Source organism: Danio rerio, chromosome 20 (assembly GCF_049306965.1).
Source record: "Danio rerio strain Tuebingen ecotype United States chromosome 20, GRCz12tu, whole genome shotgun sequence".
Lineage (NCBI taxonomy): Eukaryota > Metazoa > Chordata > Actinopteri > Cypriniformes > Danionidae > Danio > Danio rerio.
Window position 1 is genome coordinate 38,035,017 of NC_133195.1, and position 15,604 is coordinate 38,050,620.

The 15,604-nt window shown below is 36.0% G+C and overlaps 2 protein-coding genes and 1 long non-coding RNA gene across 4 annotated transcripts; 1 reads left to right on the plus strand and 2 right to left on the minus strand.

Annotated features, from left to right (window-relative positions):
- Nucleotides 1–125: 125 nt before the first annotated feature.
- LOC141379369 (uncharacterized) lies at nt 126–7,965 on the minus strand. Its single transcript, XM_073933528.1, has 4 exons — nt 7,903–7,965; nt 7,209–7,356; nt 6,780–6,855; nt 126–3,072 (listed from the first exon to the last, which is right to left on the minus strand). The coding sequence occupies exons 2-4, from the start codon at nt 7,337–7,339 to the stop codon at nt 2,668–2,670; spliced, it is 612 nt and encodes a 203-aa protein (XP_073789629.1). The 5' UTR covers nt 7,340–7,356; nt 7,903–7,965; the 3' UTR covers nt 126–2,667.
- LOC141379370 (uncharacterized) lies at nt 4,261–13,590 on the plus strand. 2 transcript variants are annotated; one of them, XR_012395951.1, is made up of 3 exons: nt 4,261–4,370; nt 6,024–7,480; nt 11,922–13,590. It is a non-coding gene; the product is annotated as an uncharacterized lncRNA (long non-coding RNA). The 2 variants fall into 2 exon arrangements; XR_012395952.1 differs by having other exon boundaries at nt 6,969–7,480.
- On the minus strand, nt 11,674–13,809 carry paqr8 (progestin and adipoQ receptor family member VIII). The gene is given in 2 exon segments (NM_183344.1): nt 11,674–12,971; nt 13,656–13,809. A coding segment is annotated over 1 exon segment (1,059 nt). The 5' UTR covers nt 12,963–12,971; nt 13,656–13,809; the 3' UTR covers nt 11,674–11,903.
- Between the last annotated feature and the right edge of the window lie 1,795 nt (nt 13,810–15,604).

Here is a 15,604-nt window from a genome sequence, read left to right on the forward strand (position 1 = left end):
GTGCATGTCACTATTCGTGATATTATACCACTATTCCTGAATCACGCGGGGTTTGTATATTTTATGTGTTTACTGTGGTGGATGATGCTGCTATATGCATGAAAATTACAGTTTGTAACTCTTGTGAATTCAATAATATATTTAATTCTATTTTCCACTTTTATTTTCAATGCAATGTATACATTAGCCTATGCAGAACACATTATAAATATGCATAACATGCAGAACACTATTATTTCATTAACATAGGACAGACAGACAGACAGACAGACAGACAGACAGACAGACAGACAGACAGACAGATAGATATATAGATAGATAGATAGATAGATAGATAGATAGATAGATAGATAGATAGATAGATAGATAGATAGATAGATAGATAGATAGATAGATAGATAGATAGATCAAGTCAAACTACTTTTATTTTTAATGTAATGTAGATTAACAAGTACAACCAGGAGCGGATTTACTAATATGAGGGCCCTTAGCAATTCCAGATATGGGGCCCTAGCATTGAAACTCAAATCATTCTCTTTCTCTGTAGATTATTGTTATTATTTATTAATTTTGGTAAATAAACTGCATGTTTTAAAAATATTTCAGTGGAATCTTTATCTTCCTAATGTGAAATTAAATGTAATAAATTCACAAATAAAAAAGCAAGTTCGCAAACTAAGCAATTAATAAGCCATATTTGTGATTAGATTTTAATATTTTGAACATGAATACTTTAAAGACTTTAACCTGCTGTATTTTCTTAATGTAAAATGAAATCAAATTTAATCCCCAATCAATCAAACAAATCTTTTCACGATTTTTTCATATGAACTGAACAATTGCTTTTTGTGAATCTGCAATAATCACTGTTCACTGGGAAATTATTTTTTATTTGAGCAGGCCCTCTCTTAACAAACTCACAGTGCTCATCATCTGACAGGTGTTTGAAAGAGACGGTTGAAAAGAAGCAATAATGTTAAAATCTTAATGGTTATAGACAGATTTTACAACATTTATTTGTTTATTAATTTATAAATGAGCGATCTGATTAATATAGGCTTCCTGGCATTGGTCGGGGTCCCCTAATTCTCCGAGGCCCGAAGCGGCTGCTTACCTCACTTATTGGTTAAGTCAGCCCCTGAGTAAAACAAACATTCCACATTATTTTTTATATTTAGAAAGATACACAAACATACATTCATTCATTTTCTTTTCGGCTTAGTCCCTTTATTAATCTGGGGCCGCCACAGCACAATGAACCGCCAACTTATCCAGCATATGTTTTACGCAGCAGATGCTCTTCCAGCTGCAACCCATCTCTGGGAAACATCCATACACGCTCATTCACACACAAAAACAACAAACAATTTAGCCTACCCAATTCACCTGTATCGTATGTCTTTGGACTTTGTGGGAAACCGGAGTGCCCGGAGGAAACCCACGCGAACGCAGGGAGAACATGCAAACTCCACACAAAAACATCAAGGCTCGAGCCAGCGACCTTCTTGCTGTGAGGCATCAGCACTACTTACTGCGCCACCGTGTTGCCCACACAAACAGTCATATAGACAAAATAGATAGATGGATAGATTGATAGATAGATGGATGGATGGATGGATGGATGGATGGATGGATGGACAGACAGGCAGAGAAACAGATAGATAGACAGACAGACAGACGGACGGACGGACGGACGGACGGACGGACGGACGGACGGACAGACAGACAGACAGATAGAGACAGGCAGAGAGACAGATAGACAGACAGACATAGAAAAGATAGGCTGATAGACAGAGACAGATAAAAATAGAGACAGACAGACAGACAGACAGACAGGCAGAGAACAGATAGATAGATAGATAGATAGATAGATAGATAGATAGATAGATAGATAGATAGATAGATAGATAGATAGATAGATAGATAGATAGATAGATAGATAGATAGATAGACAGACAGACAAACAGACAGACAGACAGACAGACAGAATGATAGATATATAGACAGACAGACAAGTAGATAGACTGATTTACAATTAAAATTCTGAATTAAAATGAAATTTTATGTACAAATATCAGCATCTATCTTATATCTGTCCAGATTCATATACAAACAACATATGTATGACAACAAAAGAAGTATACAGTGCAGAATGAATGCATAACATTTGTCATGTACAGTGAAAAGTCCAGTTTAGCCAGCGATCTGCAGTTTGCACTGGCGCATCACCTTTCACCTACATTGTTTGCTCCATTTGCTAAATATTCAGCTTTGTCTATTTGCAAACAGAGATTTGGAAGAAACCGCTCATCATGTAATGATGTCTAGGGATTATAAGCTTTCTTCTGTCGGCAGCCGTGGCCGACGGACTTCATCCTCCAAAAGGGGATTTTAGGTCTGGACAGCAAAAGCATGTTGGGTTTCAGTCTCTCAATCCAGTCTGGGTATTGGCTGGAGGCATCATGTCATGTGACTCACGCTGACCTACAATAACCCAGACACGCTTGGCTTCCTTTAAACAGTTTTACATCAAGTCGCGGTGTATTTGGAACAGATATATTTATTATTCCAAATGATTTAGATAAGCATTAAATACATTATTTGTGTTTGTCTTTTAACAAAATATGAATTTAAAAATATGTAAATTTAAATTAAGCTATATTAAAACTAGAAATGTTTGTCTGGAATGGGAGGAAGAGCCTCACAAACAGTTCCCCTCATATCGAGTTCAGTATCTGCATAACACAGAGGTGTAATGCTCTTCTGGCTCTTGGTTTTCCAGTTGACTGAGGCGTAAACAGCACTGGGCTGTGAGTGGCTCTGGCTGTCAGCTGAAGTGAGAGGCTTGTTTACTGGTCTGCTGAAGGCTGAGATGGAGTGATTATCATCAGGCTTTGTCATTGCTGGGGAAGGGCTCTTATTCTGCTCTTCAGCGTTGTCAGGCTGTAATGGAGGCTCGCTGATGCATTCATAAGGATTTTCCTCATTCAGTTCAGCCTCCAGGATTGGGAATGTATGATCAGGTCGATCTGTGGCAGATGGCATGCATTCGGCACTCTGCGACAAAGCTATCTGCAAAAAAAGATACATTTGTGAGAATCTAGCTGTCTGTCTGTCTGACTGACTATATATCAGTCTGATTATCTGGATGTTTGTCTCTGTCTGTCTGTCTGTCTGTCTGTCTGTCTGTCTGTCTGTCTGTCTATCTATCTATCTATCTATTTCTCTGCCTGTCTGTCCATCCATCCATCCATCCGTCCGTCCGTCTATCTGTCTGTCTGTCTGTCTATCTATCTATCTATCTATCTATCTATCTATCTATCTATCTATCTATCTATCTATCTATCTATCTATCTATCTATCTATCTATCTATCTATCTATCTATCTATCTGTTTCTCTGCCTGTCTGTCCATCCATCCATCCGTCCGTCCTGGACAGATATAAGATAGATGCTGATATTTGTACATAAAATTTCATTTTAATTCAGAATTTTAATTGTAAATCAGTCTATCTACTTGTCTGTCTGTCTATATATCTATCATTCTGTCTGTCTGTCTGTCTGTCTGTCTGTCTATCTATCTATCTATCTATCTATCTATCTATCTATCTATCTATCTATCTATCTATCTATCTATCTATCTATCTATCTATCTATCTATCTATCTATCTATCTATCTATCTATCTATCTATCTATCTATCTATCTATCTGTTTATCTGTGTGTCTGTCTCTGTCTATAATTTCATATCAAATAATAATGTTTGTTTTTTTTGATAACTTTTCCTCCATTCCATGACTTATATGTCAGTCTTGAAAAACACACTTTTTTTGCATCAGTAGCTTTCTGTGCTCTCCATTACAGTGTCATTTCCTTTAGAAGATTAATCCAGTAACTCTATGGAAATTGCTTGTCCTCTCTTGCTGATTCACTGCAATTTATTACTAAATGATTTTAATTGACCATAATAGGATGGATACGGTTCAGCAGTCTCAAAGCATGAAAAATAAATTCTTCTCCAAGCAATCTGTCATCAGTAAAGGGCTGCATGACATTGCAATATTTTTTGCAATATGCATTGTGATATGAAATATACAATAGTATCTGGATGCAGCCTTTATGATGCAAGCTGAGATCGCATCACTCAGCGATGCAATGCCAGACACAATGCACTCAATGGAGTGAGTGACATCACTGTGACGGGTAGGGTTAGGGGTGGGGTTAAGTGAGTGCATTAAAAAGCATTGGATGCACCTCAGACTGCTCTGCACCAGGTCTGCATTCAGACCCCGCTCGAAATATATACACCAGATGGATTGAGTAACTCTATATAGAATTTATTATTTCAGAATTGTTGGGGAGGATTTCATAGGTGAGTGCATCTTCATTAATAATTGTCGACTGATTAAAATTAGAAACCATAAACTATATTAAAAACTTACAAACGAAATAAATAGTGCTTTATGTTTCTGGGAAGATTTGATGGCAGTCAGGTATATATATGAAATAAAAATATAGAATATCAATATTTTAATGTAAAATAACAGTTTTCAGTGTTTGCTATGTAAATTACGTTTAATTAATCTTTGTTAAATGTTATTTTTCTTTTGTCTGGATGCTTTAAACTCATTTAATGTTTAACAGAAAATAATGCAAATTCATTCATTCGTTTTCCTTAGGCTTTTTTTGCTAATGTGATTTTGATATCGAAGATCCTGCAATGTGACCATTGAAGATGTGTTCATTGCATTATCAGTGCTGAAACTATTGTTGAAATTATTGCTGACAATGCCTTAACCAGTAGTCATACACGATTCAACATAAGGTTTGTGTACAGTATTTGTTAGGGGTCAAATTAAAAATAAACTTTATTTATTGTATCTACAATTCCTTGAAGAGGCTTTAACATTATAGACACTTGAATAGTGGTTCATTGTGGAAACAAAAATTGTGGATTTGGAGCATTTTTTTATTTTTAAAGGGACAGTTTAAAAAAATCCTCAATTGTTAACTTTTTTTTCCCTTCAGTATTAAAGAAGATGATGCAATTTATTGGCTTTAAGGACATTGAGTGTCAACAAAAAATACAGTTAAAACAAAATTAATACATATGGCTCTTGACAATACAGTAAAGCAAAATGATAATTATAAATCAAAAGAGTGCAGTCTACAATCATCTTATCTTTAATCCACAGTCCTGCATTTATGACAGTCTAGAACCCAAACCTGTTCAGTTCCTCATTCACAAGATCTCAATGTATCATGAGACATCATGGGTATTCATTTTGTTTAGCCTGAAATTGTTTATTTATTAATTTTACTCTCAAAGTGCTGGAACCCATTGACCTGCAGTTTTATGAATCAACATGGACCACAGATTTAGCTAAAAATCTCATTTAGATTCTCTTGAAACAAGAGTAAATTTTCAGTTTTGACTAAATAACCCATATGTTAGACAAGACTAAGAGTGTATATGTCGTTAACTAGATAAATGATTTCTGCATTATCTAACTCTTGCACCCTAATGAATGTAACAGGATTAGTTTTTAAGATAGATAATAATTTGATTTGAACAAAATAAGGTGATTTAAGTAGACACCCATGACATGGGTTCAATTCTGGCACCTCTCCTATTCAACCTGTACATGCTCCTTCTGAGCCAAATAATGAGAAAGAACCAAATCTCCTACCACAGCTAGCTGACTAAACTCAGATCTACATAGCCCTATTGTAAAATGACTACACCCCCATTGGCACCTTCTGCCAATGCATGTATGAAATAAACAGTTGGATGAGCCAAATCTTTCTTAGGTTAAACAAAGAGAAAACTGAAGTCATTGCGTTTGGGAACGGAGATAAGGCTCTTAAGGTCAATGCGTACCTTGGCTCTAAGGGTCAAACAACAAAGTCATGTCAAAGCAGTCAGTAAATCAGCAAATATCATCTTAAAAACTTTACAAGAGACTAATGGCTTTGTTTCCAGTAAAGACTTAGAGAAACTTGTATATGCTTTTATCGCCAGCAGGATGGATTACTGTAATGGACTCCTCACTGGCCTTTGGAAAAAGCTCATCCAGAACGCTGCTGCTTGGATACTGATCAGAACAAGAAAATCAGAGCGCATCACACTTGTCCTCAGGTCTTTAAACTGGCTCTCAGTTACGTTCAGAATAGGTTTGAAAGTATTACTACTAGTTTATAAATCACTGAATGGTCTAGGACCTCAATATATTACAGATATGCTCACTAAATACAAACCTAACAGGTCACTCAGATCATTAGGATCAAGTAAATTAGAAATTTTAAGAGTTCAGTCGATGCAGGGTGAATCTGCCTTCAGCAACTACGCCCCTGAAACTCAACTTCCAGAAATGATCAGATGTGCTCCAACATTAGTCACGTTCAAATAAAGACTGAAAATCCATCTGTTTAGCTCTGCCTTTACTGAATGAGCACTGTGCAACGTGTGACAGATCACACTATTATGTCTTTCTTCTCTTTTTCATTCTTTTATAACCTGTTTTAACACATTTTAATCTGTTTTTAATTATTTTTATTTTCTTATTTCTTCTATTCTTGCTCATGTAAAGCACTTTAAATTCCCATTGTGTGTGAAATGTGCTTTATAAATAAACTTGCCTTGCCTGAGAAAAATCACATTATTTACAAATCATTGTACAGTGCACTTCAATACTGAATGATACTCCATCGTATCAAGAGCCAGTATAATACTGATATATCTAAATTTAAGCATTAATGGTGTCTAATGTCAGCCTCTTACGTTTTGAGGAACTGCAGATGGGATATTTGTACTTTCTCTCCTTTCCAAATGCCTGGAGGGTGCACTATCGGACAAACTGAAAAACATAAAAAGAAAAATTCACTATTTCACATGTCCCATTTGTTTACATAGTTTTGCATGTTGTGATGTTATCAGTCCATATAATTTTTCCCTGATTTACATTGACAGAAAGTGTGCTGGAGTCGACAAACAGGTCTCTGCTTTTACTACATTAACACAAACATTAATGTTACTCATTGTGTGTGACATGACATCTGAACCTGCCATTGCACATTCCACCCATTTACTCACAGCATTCCGTCTCAATCACTCCCTTCTCCTGGGTGTGTGTTTCAGATCAGCACAAGATGTGATAACGAATAATACACCTGTAAATATATGAGAGAGAGAAAAAATAAAAAGCCTTACTTGTAACAGCTTGCACAAAGGCTGTGGAGTGTGACATAAATGATGATGAAGAGAGCTGACACAACGCTGATCTGAAGGGAGGAAGAAAAGCTTGATAACCAGGTGATCAGACCCTCCTCCGCTGGAGCCATCGCTCTTCATCCAGAGTCTGTATTAATGAAAAGACAAGAACTGAAGAAGCTAAAAGTTTATATTATATAAAAATATTGAGTTGGATGAAAGGAAAGCAAATATAACCTCTTGTGCTTCTCAGAAACACGACGATTACACAGGTGAGTACTTGTACAAGTCACACCTCTATTTCATGTTAACATAAACAGTCAAGAGATACTTCAATTTCACGTATAACCATTTTAAAAATGCTATCAGTGTAATTATTTTTTTATATTATAACAATAAACTGTTAAAATACTTCGATGAATTAATTACACTGTAAAAAATGCTGGGTCAAACATGGACAATTATGTTCAAAAGTGTCACTTAACTTTAGTTGATAAAATGAATCCAACATTGGGTTTGATCAGATTTGTCCCATTGTTGCTTGGGTTATAAAAGCCCAGCAATTTTTGCGTGTAAACTTTAAAATAAATATAAAAATTAATCATTAAAGTCACTAGCACATTTTTTTAGGAATTAAAGAGTCTATAAACAATTAAAACAATAATAATATTAATAAAAGAGAATATATCCTTACCTTTGATCTCAGATAGAGGATCCAAGTTAATTTGTCATCATCTTGTCTTTACCGCAACACACTGATCCTACATGGATTTGACAAGTCACACTTCCTCATACTGGATTCCAGCCTTTCCAGTGCCTGATCCATGTCTCCATATAAATCCCTCAATACAATTCACTTCATTTGCATTTAACTTCTAGTTCTAGTTTTTCTTTGCATACTGTAGAATTAGGGGGAACTTGTTGAGCATGAGATTTAAAAATAATGATAGTGAAAAAAATAAATATACTTCAGTTTTGAACGGAACGCTGCTGCCCACTAATGGACAAAAAAGGCGTAACTGGCTGAAGTTTAACTGAAGTGTTTGGTCTTCCTGCAAATACTACTGGGTTATTTCACACGACGAAGCTTTAATAACTAAGAAAACACTACAAACTTGTTTGTCATCAAATACAATCAAAACTCACCAAAGATTTGTTGGAATACATTGATCGTAATGTTAACATTTATTGAAATACAAATCAGTCAAATGTACAAAGCAGAAACGTGCAAAGGCACATTTGTGTTAATGGTTAGTTCACCCCAAATTGAATTGAATTAACATTTTAATTGTTCCCCACTGAGGTAGAAATGATTTATAAGGCGAAATAAATGCAGTCTTACATAGAAAGGGGACAGAATACATTTCAGTACTTGTGAATTAGTAGAGACTATAGACTCAATGTGGCTGGCCCATTGCTTGTTACCCATTGTATCCTGCTTGTTACCCAACTTTTTCATAACTGAAACAAGAGGCACTTTTATTTATATTAATTTTAAAATGGCTGCCATAACATAATTTATCAATATGTGAACTGTTTTAGATTCTTAATGTAAACCCGTCGGTCCCACACCACCCAACGCTCTCTGAGCTGGGATCGAACTGGCGACCTTCTGCATGAAAGTCAGTTCCTCTAACAAGGAAGCTAAAGACAATGGTCTCTAGCATTTGTCGCTAGAGCACTTTTAGAGATCAGAGAAGCTGCACAGCACAAAATGTAATACAGGAAACACATTATGACTGATGTAAATTGTTTACATCCATCAAAATGGTCCATAAAAAGTTCTAAAATATGTGCTAATAATGAGATAATCAGCAATATTTTATGTCACAATGTTTTATTGGGATTTGGAATGCCAGATTTCCATTGTTCCATGTTTGGATAGATATTTTTTTCTATTAGTTCTGTGTAAATGTTCTTGAGCAAACAAGAGTCTATTCGTTCCTGAACCACAACAACACTGCCCCGACTACGCTGTGTGCAAATAAAAGTAGCCTCTTTGTTCCTCTGCCCCTCCAACTCTCCCTCTTTCTAATTTGGGCCAAATCCAGCTCTGCTCCTTCATTTGAATGTTTTTTTTTTTTTGCCTTATGCTGCACTCTCAAAACTGTTTTCAAGTAAATAGGCCAGTTATGCAAAGACATACAGTACTGGATCTCAGAGGAATGTCGGCTAAGTGGTAGATTATCCTCAGCAGCGAATTCATTTGTGGGAAAAACCCACTTAGTATTTGTGTTCAGGACCATTAGTAAACGTATTTGATACTCAAAAAGTAAGATGCTTTTCTGAGGCTGATGTCTTTCACTTTTATCCTTTTAAAAGACACAACTAAGAGTTATTACTAGGACCTTAAACTAACCATGAAATCAGAATAGACTATGACTATTTTCTTAGTTTATAATGGTCAGCTGACATTAAATGAGTTTCTGGAAGAAATGATATATCTGCCTCCAGACTCTTTAAATGGGTAAGTACCTTATTGCGCTTAGTGAAATAATAATAATAATAATAATAATAATAATAATAATACATTTTATTTGTTATGTGTTTTTCTCAAGCTCAAAGCGCTACAAGGCAAAAAAACAATAAATAACAGTATAACAAAAAGTAAGATAACAATAGATCACGCATTAAAAACACTACTAAAAAGGTGAGTCTTAAGAAGCTTCTTAAAACAGTCCAGTGACAAGGCATTCCTGTAGCGTGGCTGGAACAGAGTAAGACCCGAAACACGAAGACAGTGAGCAGGAGTAGAAAGTGTCAAAAGATCACAGATGTAATCAGGAGCTAGCCAATGGACTGCTTTATAAGTTAAAATCAGAGTCTTAAAACCACTATGTGACCTAACCGATAGCCAATGAAGTTGCTGGAGAACAGGTATATACTGTATGGTTAACCCCTTTCACATTCCAGTACACTAAGTTATAAAAATGTAAATTAGTATTTTCCTTCTTATTGTGAAAAAAGTAAATAAACCGAAAAAAATGCTGAGTGAGAAGCTTGATTTTGTTCATAATGAATTGATTGCAATGTCAGAGTATTGTGGTTTGTTATTGGTTAATCAAGTTGTCCCACCCTCGTGCCAGTGTACATGAGATGAAGTTATTTGACTAAAGGCACATTAATTAGAACACAGTTTGTATGGATAAGTAATTTACAATAGTGCAATACCGCGTTATTGTCCTCGTCACAGAATAGTCTTGGTTTACACCTGGTATCAATATGCAATCTGGTCAATCAGATCACAAGCAAATGCAAAATATAAATGGACATTACTTACAAGTGTACAAGGGAGACACATTCTCATTTACACCTGGAGATTTAATGCATTATTGTGATCACTTTGCTGATTTGTTGAGGGGAGGGTGATTATGGTCAAATTTACAGGCACGTTTAAATCCCATCTTGCTATCCTGTTTCAACAACACATCTGGTAATGTTTAATAGGGCTGCATGATATTGGAAAAATCTAGCATTGTGATATTTGTTTACTTTGCGATATATATTGCAATATGAATACAATTTCACCAGATGACTCAATATCTCTGGAAATCAGTTCAGATGATTATGCATCTCCATAAAATCTAATAAACAATCTATTAATTTCCTGTGCTATTTGCAGTGCATTTCCATATATGCATGTGTTGTGAGTATTTTCATGCATGTGGTTAGGATGAATTGATGTTTACTAGCATCTCCATAAAATCTAATAAACGATATATAAACGTTTTGGGGTCCCCTGACACATTTTCACTGTGGTCTGTGCTATTTGCAGTGCATTTCCGTATATGCATGTGTTGTGAGTATTTTCATGCATGTGGTTAGGATGAATTGATGTTTACTAGCATCTTCATTAAATCTAATAAACGATATATATAAATGTTTTGGGGTCCCGTGACACATTTTTATTGTGGTCTGTGCTATTTGCAGTGCATTTCTGTATTTGCATGTGTTGTGTTGTCATGCATACCAACCAATCTATAAACACAATCAAGAAAAAGATACAACAAAAATAATTTATCATTCCAAGTCTAAAGTATACAAGTACAGTAGTGAATGATAAAATTAAAAATAATTCAATAAAATTAATCGTAGTTTAGGCCACAAATGGTACAATTTCTTATGCCTGACTGCTTTTAAAATCATTATACAGTTCCAGGCATCTAAAACACATGCAAATGATAAATAATAACAAACTCAACTTTGCAAATCCTCCGATGTGTCTATTGCGGATGATCACATTGCAATATTGATGCTGAAATGATATATTGTACACCTAATGTTTAAAAATGAGTTCAGCAAGTGGAGAGTAGATGTCTTTTGTGGCTTTTCCAATGCATTTGACTCCATGAGCATCAACACTATGAATTTTGACTAGCTCTGGATGTGTATTTTAATCCCATTTGGCACCATTTTCTTGTAATTAGACAAGAAATTCCACAAACAAAATGTGTAAACAGTGCCTGAATGGTACATATAAATAACTTTTAATATGCAACAACTTTTGTGCTATTTTTCAGGAGCAGGTGTGGGATTTCAACATGACACTTGGACTTTTAAGATTTAAAATAAAATCAAACAGACATCCCATCACAATTCTCATAATGAATGCACTTCTATAAAGACAATTCAAAATGGATATCAATAAATACCTTTTGGTACTTCATAACTAACCTAATCTTCAGACATGTTTGTTCACTCTTTTTTCCTCAGCTGTCTTTGCACGGCTCCCCTCATCAGAACTGCAGTCAGAATGCTGCACAACACCAACAAGAAGAAGGATCCTCCGGCCAGTAAGATGAAGTGCTCTCCGTGCGCATCTACAACAGACTGCTGATGTACTAGGAAGTCTCTAAACATTGCCTCCAGCTGGCACATGGTGCACAAGACCAGGAAGATGTGAAAGATCTGATGTCCGTGGCCTACAATATCACACCTTCCTGGAAAGAAGCGCTCAGGAACAGGGCACGAGAAAAACAGAGCTGCCAAGAGGAAAAACGCCACTTGCATAGCGTGAAACACCAACACCGGCTCATCCCAAGATTTGGTGAGCAGGCGGTGCGCTACAGGGCTTATGTCAAGCAAGTATGCCAAGCTGGTGGGAATGATCTGGCAGATCTTCCGGTGAAATGGGTAAGGACGGCGGTAACGGAATTTGGAGTAGCAGCAACTGGCACAGGACAACCAGGCCAGCATGGCAGCACCAGGAAGAAACAATACACCAACTAGACTGTGTCTCCATTCTGGCTCAGAACAGTAAAAATAGTGGCCCATTGAGCAGCCATATTGGTAAACAGCCACACCAACGTAGTCTACAAAGAAGAGGGAGTAATGGGCCAGTTCAGAGTGAGACTGCAGCAAGTGGGCGGCCACACTGAAACTGAGGTAGGTAAGTGATGACAGCACATACAAGAACAGAGGCAGAGAGGCCAGATTGAGCTTCAGCCCCCACGCCCCTGCGAAAAAAGAGAACTGCAGTAGAACGGCAGGGATGGCCAGCAGGTGTGTCCACACATTCAGCAGCTCGTTGTGACATTGGAAGAGGCTACAGAAGTAGCTCCGCCATTCCTGATGCACTGGACGATAACCAGACAAGATGTAGGGCTCACGAAACAGGCTCGGCACTTCAGAAGCGTGTACTGTGGCTTGACATCTAGGCAGACGAGGCAACCAGTTCGACAAGTGTGGTAACTGACCCAGCTGCTGCAGACTTAAAGTCAGTGTACTCAAACGACCCAAAACTCCACTTGACATGTTGAAACTCTGGTGAGATGGAAAAAAAAGAGCTGTAAGAAGGAGAAAACAGCACGTGGGTAGATCCTATTGACAAATCAGTATGTCGTGATTCATACCTCTGCCTGACAAAGAGCCAGTTCTTGCTGAACTAAACCTCTTAGACTTGATAAGTTAATAACTGGCCTGGTTCAGCTGACCATTGTGTTTACCAAGCGCTCACAATATGCTCTGCTTTATATTGCTCCAAGACCTCTTAGTTTTATGTTTGTTTGTTTTTTTGGAGCACTTTCTGTCTCTTGAAACTTTGGCATGTATTCCTAGAAAGCATTGCTAGAATACATAGTCTTTGATTCGCTTATTATTGTTGTCTGGGCATGGAGCTCACTTTGACACACTAGTTATCGATAATGTGTGCATTAGGATTAGGGTTTTGTTTTAAAATATACCCTGTTTTAAAATATACCCCTAAACACTTTTAGCCTACTTGCCTATTTAAGGCAAAAGCATGAATTAACACGTTCAGTCAAACAAATAATAAACAAAACAATGTATCCTAATAAACAAATGTGCCTTAAGCTGTAAAATGAAACATTTATGTGACATTTTGCACACCAATGAAATACAAAACACCAGAAACTGTGTATGTAACAATAAAAGAGAAAAACAAGAATCGTTCCTATCGTTTTTATACACATTAGTATTATTTCTTACCTATGCAGAAAGTAGCTCTTCGTTCTTCTCAGTTACTTTTTAAAAGTTATAAGTGGTTTCATATCATCTGAAGGATTAAGTCTAGTTTTCAATCTTGAGCATTTTAACCTTGGTAACAGCGCTGAGCATGCCAGAGTTTCTACCGAGGGACCTGTTGTGCAGGCTCGTCAATCCGGGCGGGGTTTCAAATGACTCAGTTCAGATTCAAAACTCAGTTCAGTTCAGACAACAGACTCAGTTCAGACAACGAGCGAAAATCTAAAAAAGGTATATGACATATAAAAGGCACCACAGTAAAACATGTTTACATAATTATAAGATAATACCATTATATATCCAAATACTTATTTTTATTACAGTTTTTTTCAGTCTTATGTGCATTTCTCACAACACTTTGCACTGCACCGAGTCTGCAGCAAAACCCCTCTCATTAGCCCCTCTAAAAATGAAAAATGCTTTTGGACATGCATCAATTGCTTTCATACAACTTTCTGCTGTTTTATAACATTATCGTTTGCTTATGTCATGTCAGTCAAAATTAACTAAACTTGTGAATGCTGCTGAATAGTCATTCCATATAAAACTAACAGTCCTCATTTCATTTTTTGAGTCATTACATACAAAAATGTGGAACTAGTGGTCAAAAATTTTCAAACGTAAATTTTATAAACAATTATATATATATATATATATATATATATATATATATATATATATATATATATATATATATATATATATATATATATATATATATATTTTTTTTTTTTTTCCCCTGATAATGTCTTCTAAATTGAACAATTTCATGAACGATTTACAGACCTGTATGTTGTAGGTTCAGTTCCAATATGTACTGTAATTTTATTGACAGTTGTTCACATCTCCAAAGGGAGTTTGTTTGTTGTAAATAAGGGTGTATTTATTATTTCTAACAATGCTGTGAATAAATTAGAATTACAAAGAGCAAATGCAGTAAAAATGTGAAACATACATATTCAGTGTCTTGTACTTGGATACCTTACTAAATGCAGTGATTTCGAAATTTACAGTAGTTATTTTACACGAGTAAACTGTCATAATTAAAACATGACAAAGCCATCTTGTTCATAAATAATGGTGTCAGGACTTTTCATTTCGATGACACTCACACTTTCATTGATATGAATAGAATACTTGCTTTTGAGGAATGACCTATACGTTTTGAGCAAGTGACACGCTTTTGCAGGTTATCAACTAGATCTTGCAGTTTGCACTAATTGTTTTGAGAAATGCATTAACTGTTGTGCAAATGTAAATAATGTTGTGAAAAATGCACCAAAGCCACTGAGAAAAACTAGTTGAGAGAGATAAAGAGAGATCAACCACGAGATGGCGGTAAAGCAGATACATCTACTCTTTGTATAATACAATTACTTGTTCTTAAACGCAAAAATATCGACATGATCAGGAAATGTATTCAATAAAAGTGCTGAAAAGGTAAAGAAAACATTTTGTTAGGCTTACAATTTTTCAGTCATCACTATCATTACATTTTCTTTATTCAGTGAAAGCGAATGGTGACTGAAGCTATCATTACGTTTTAAACCATTTGGTACGGAGATAGGACAAGTTCTTCACCTGCAGTCAAACATCCATATTCTGCAATAGGCCCGTATTTTAATTGTGAATGAATAAGCCCTATATTGGTCATAAGCGATAAAAAGAAATCAAGCCTATCTTGTACTTTAATTATATTCAGTATCATTAATTGTAGCAAACAAAGTTTGTTCTCTCATTCTGTATATCATAGGGAAGTAAAATTCTTGATTTGAGAATTAATAAACGAATTTACAGGCAAAGGACAAAAAATGTCTGCATCCATTAGCTCTCAGATCTGCTGCATCTCTGGCTGTGCGCGCATGCGCAAAACCGCCTCACTTTTCGCGCGAAATACTCGAGTGGGTTGGGAA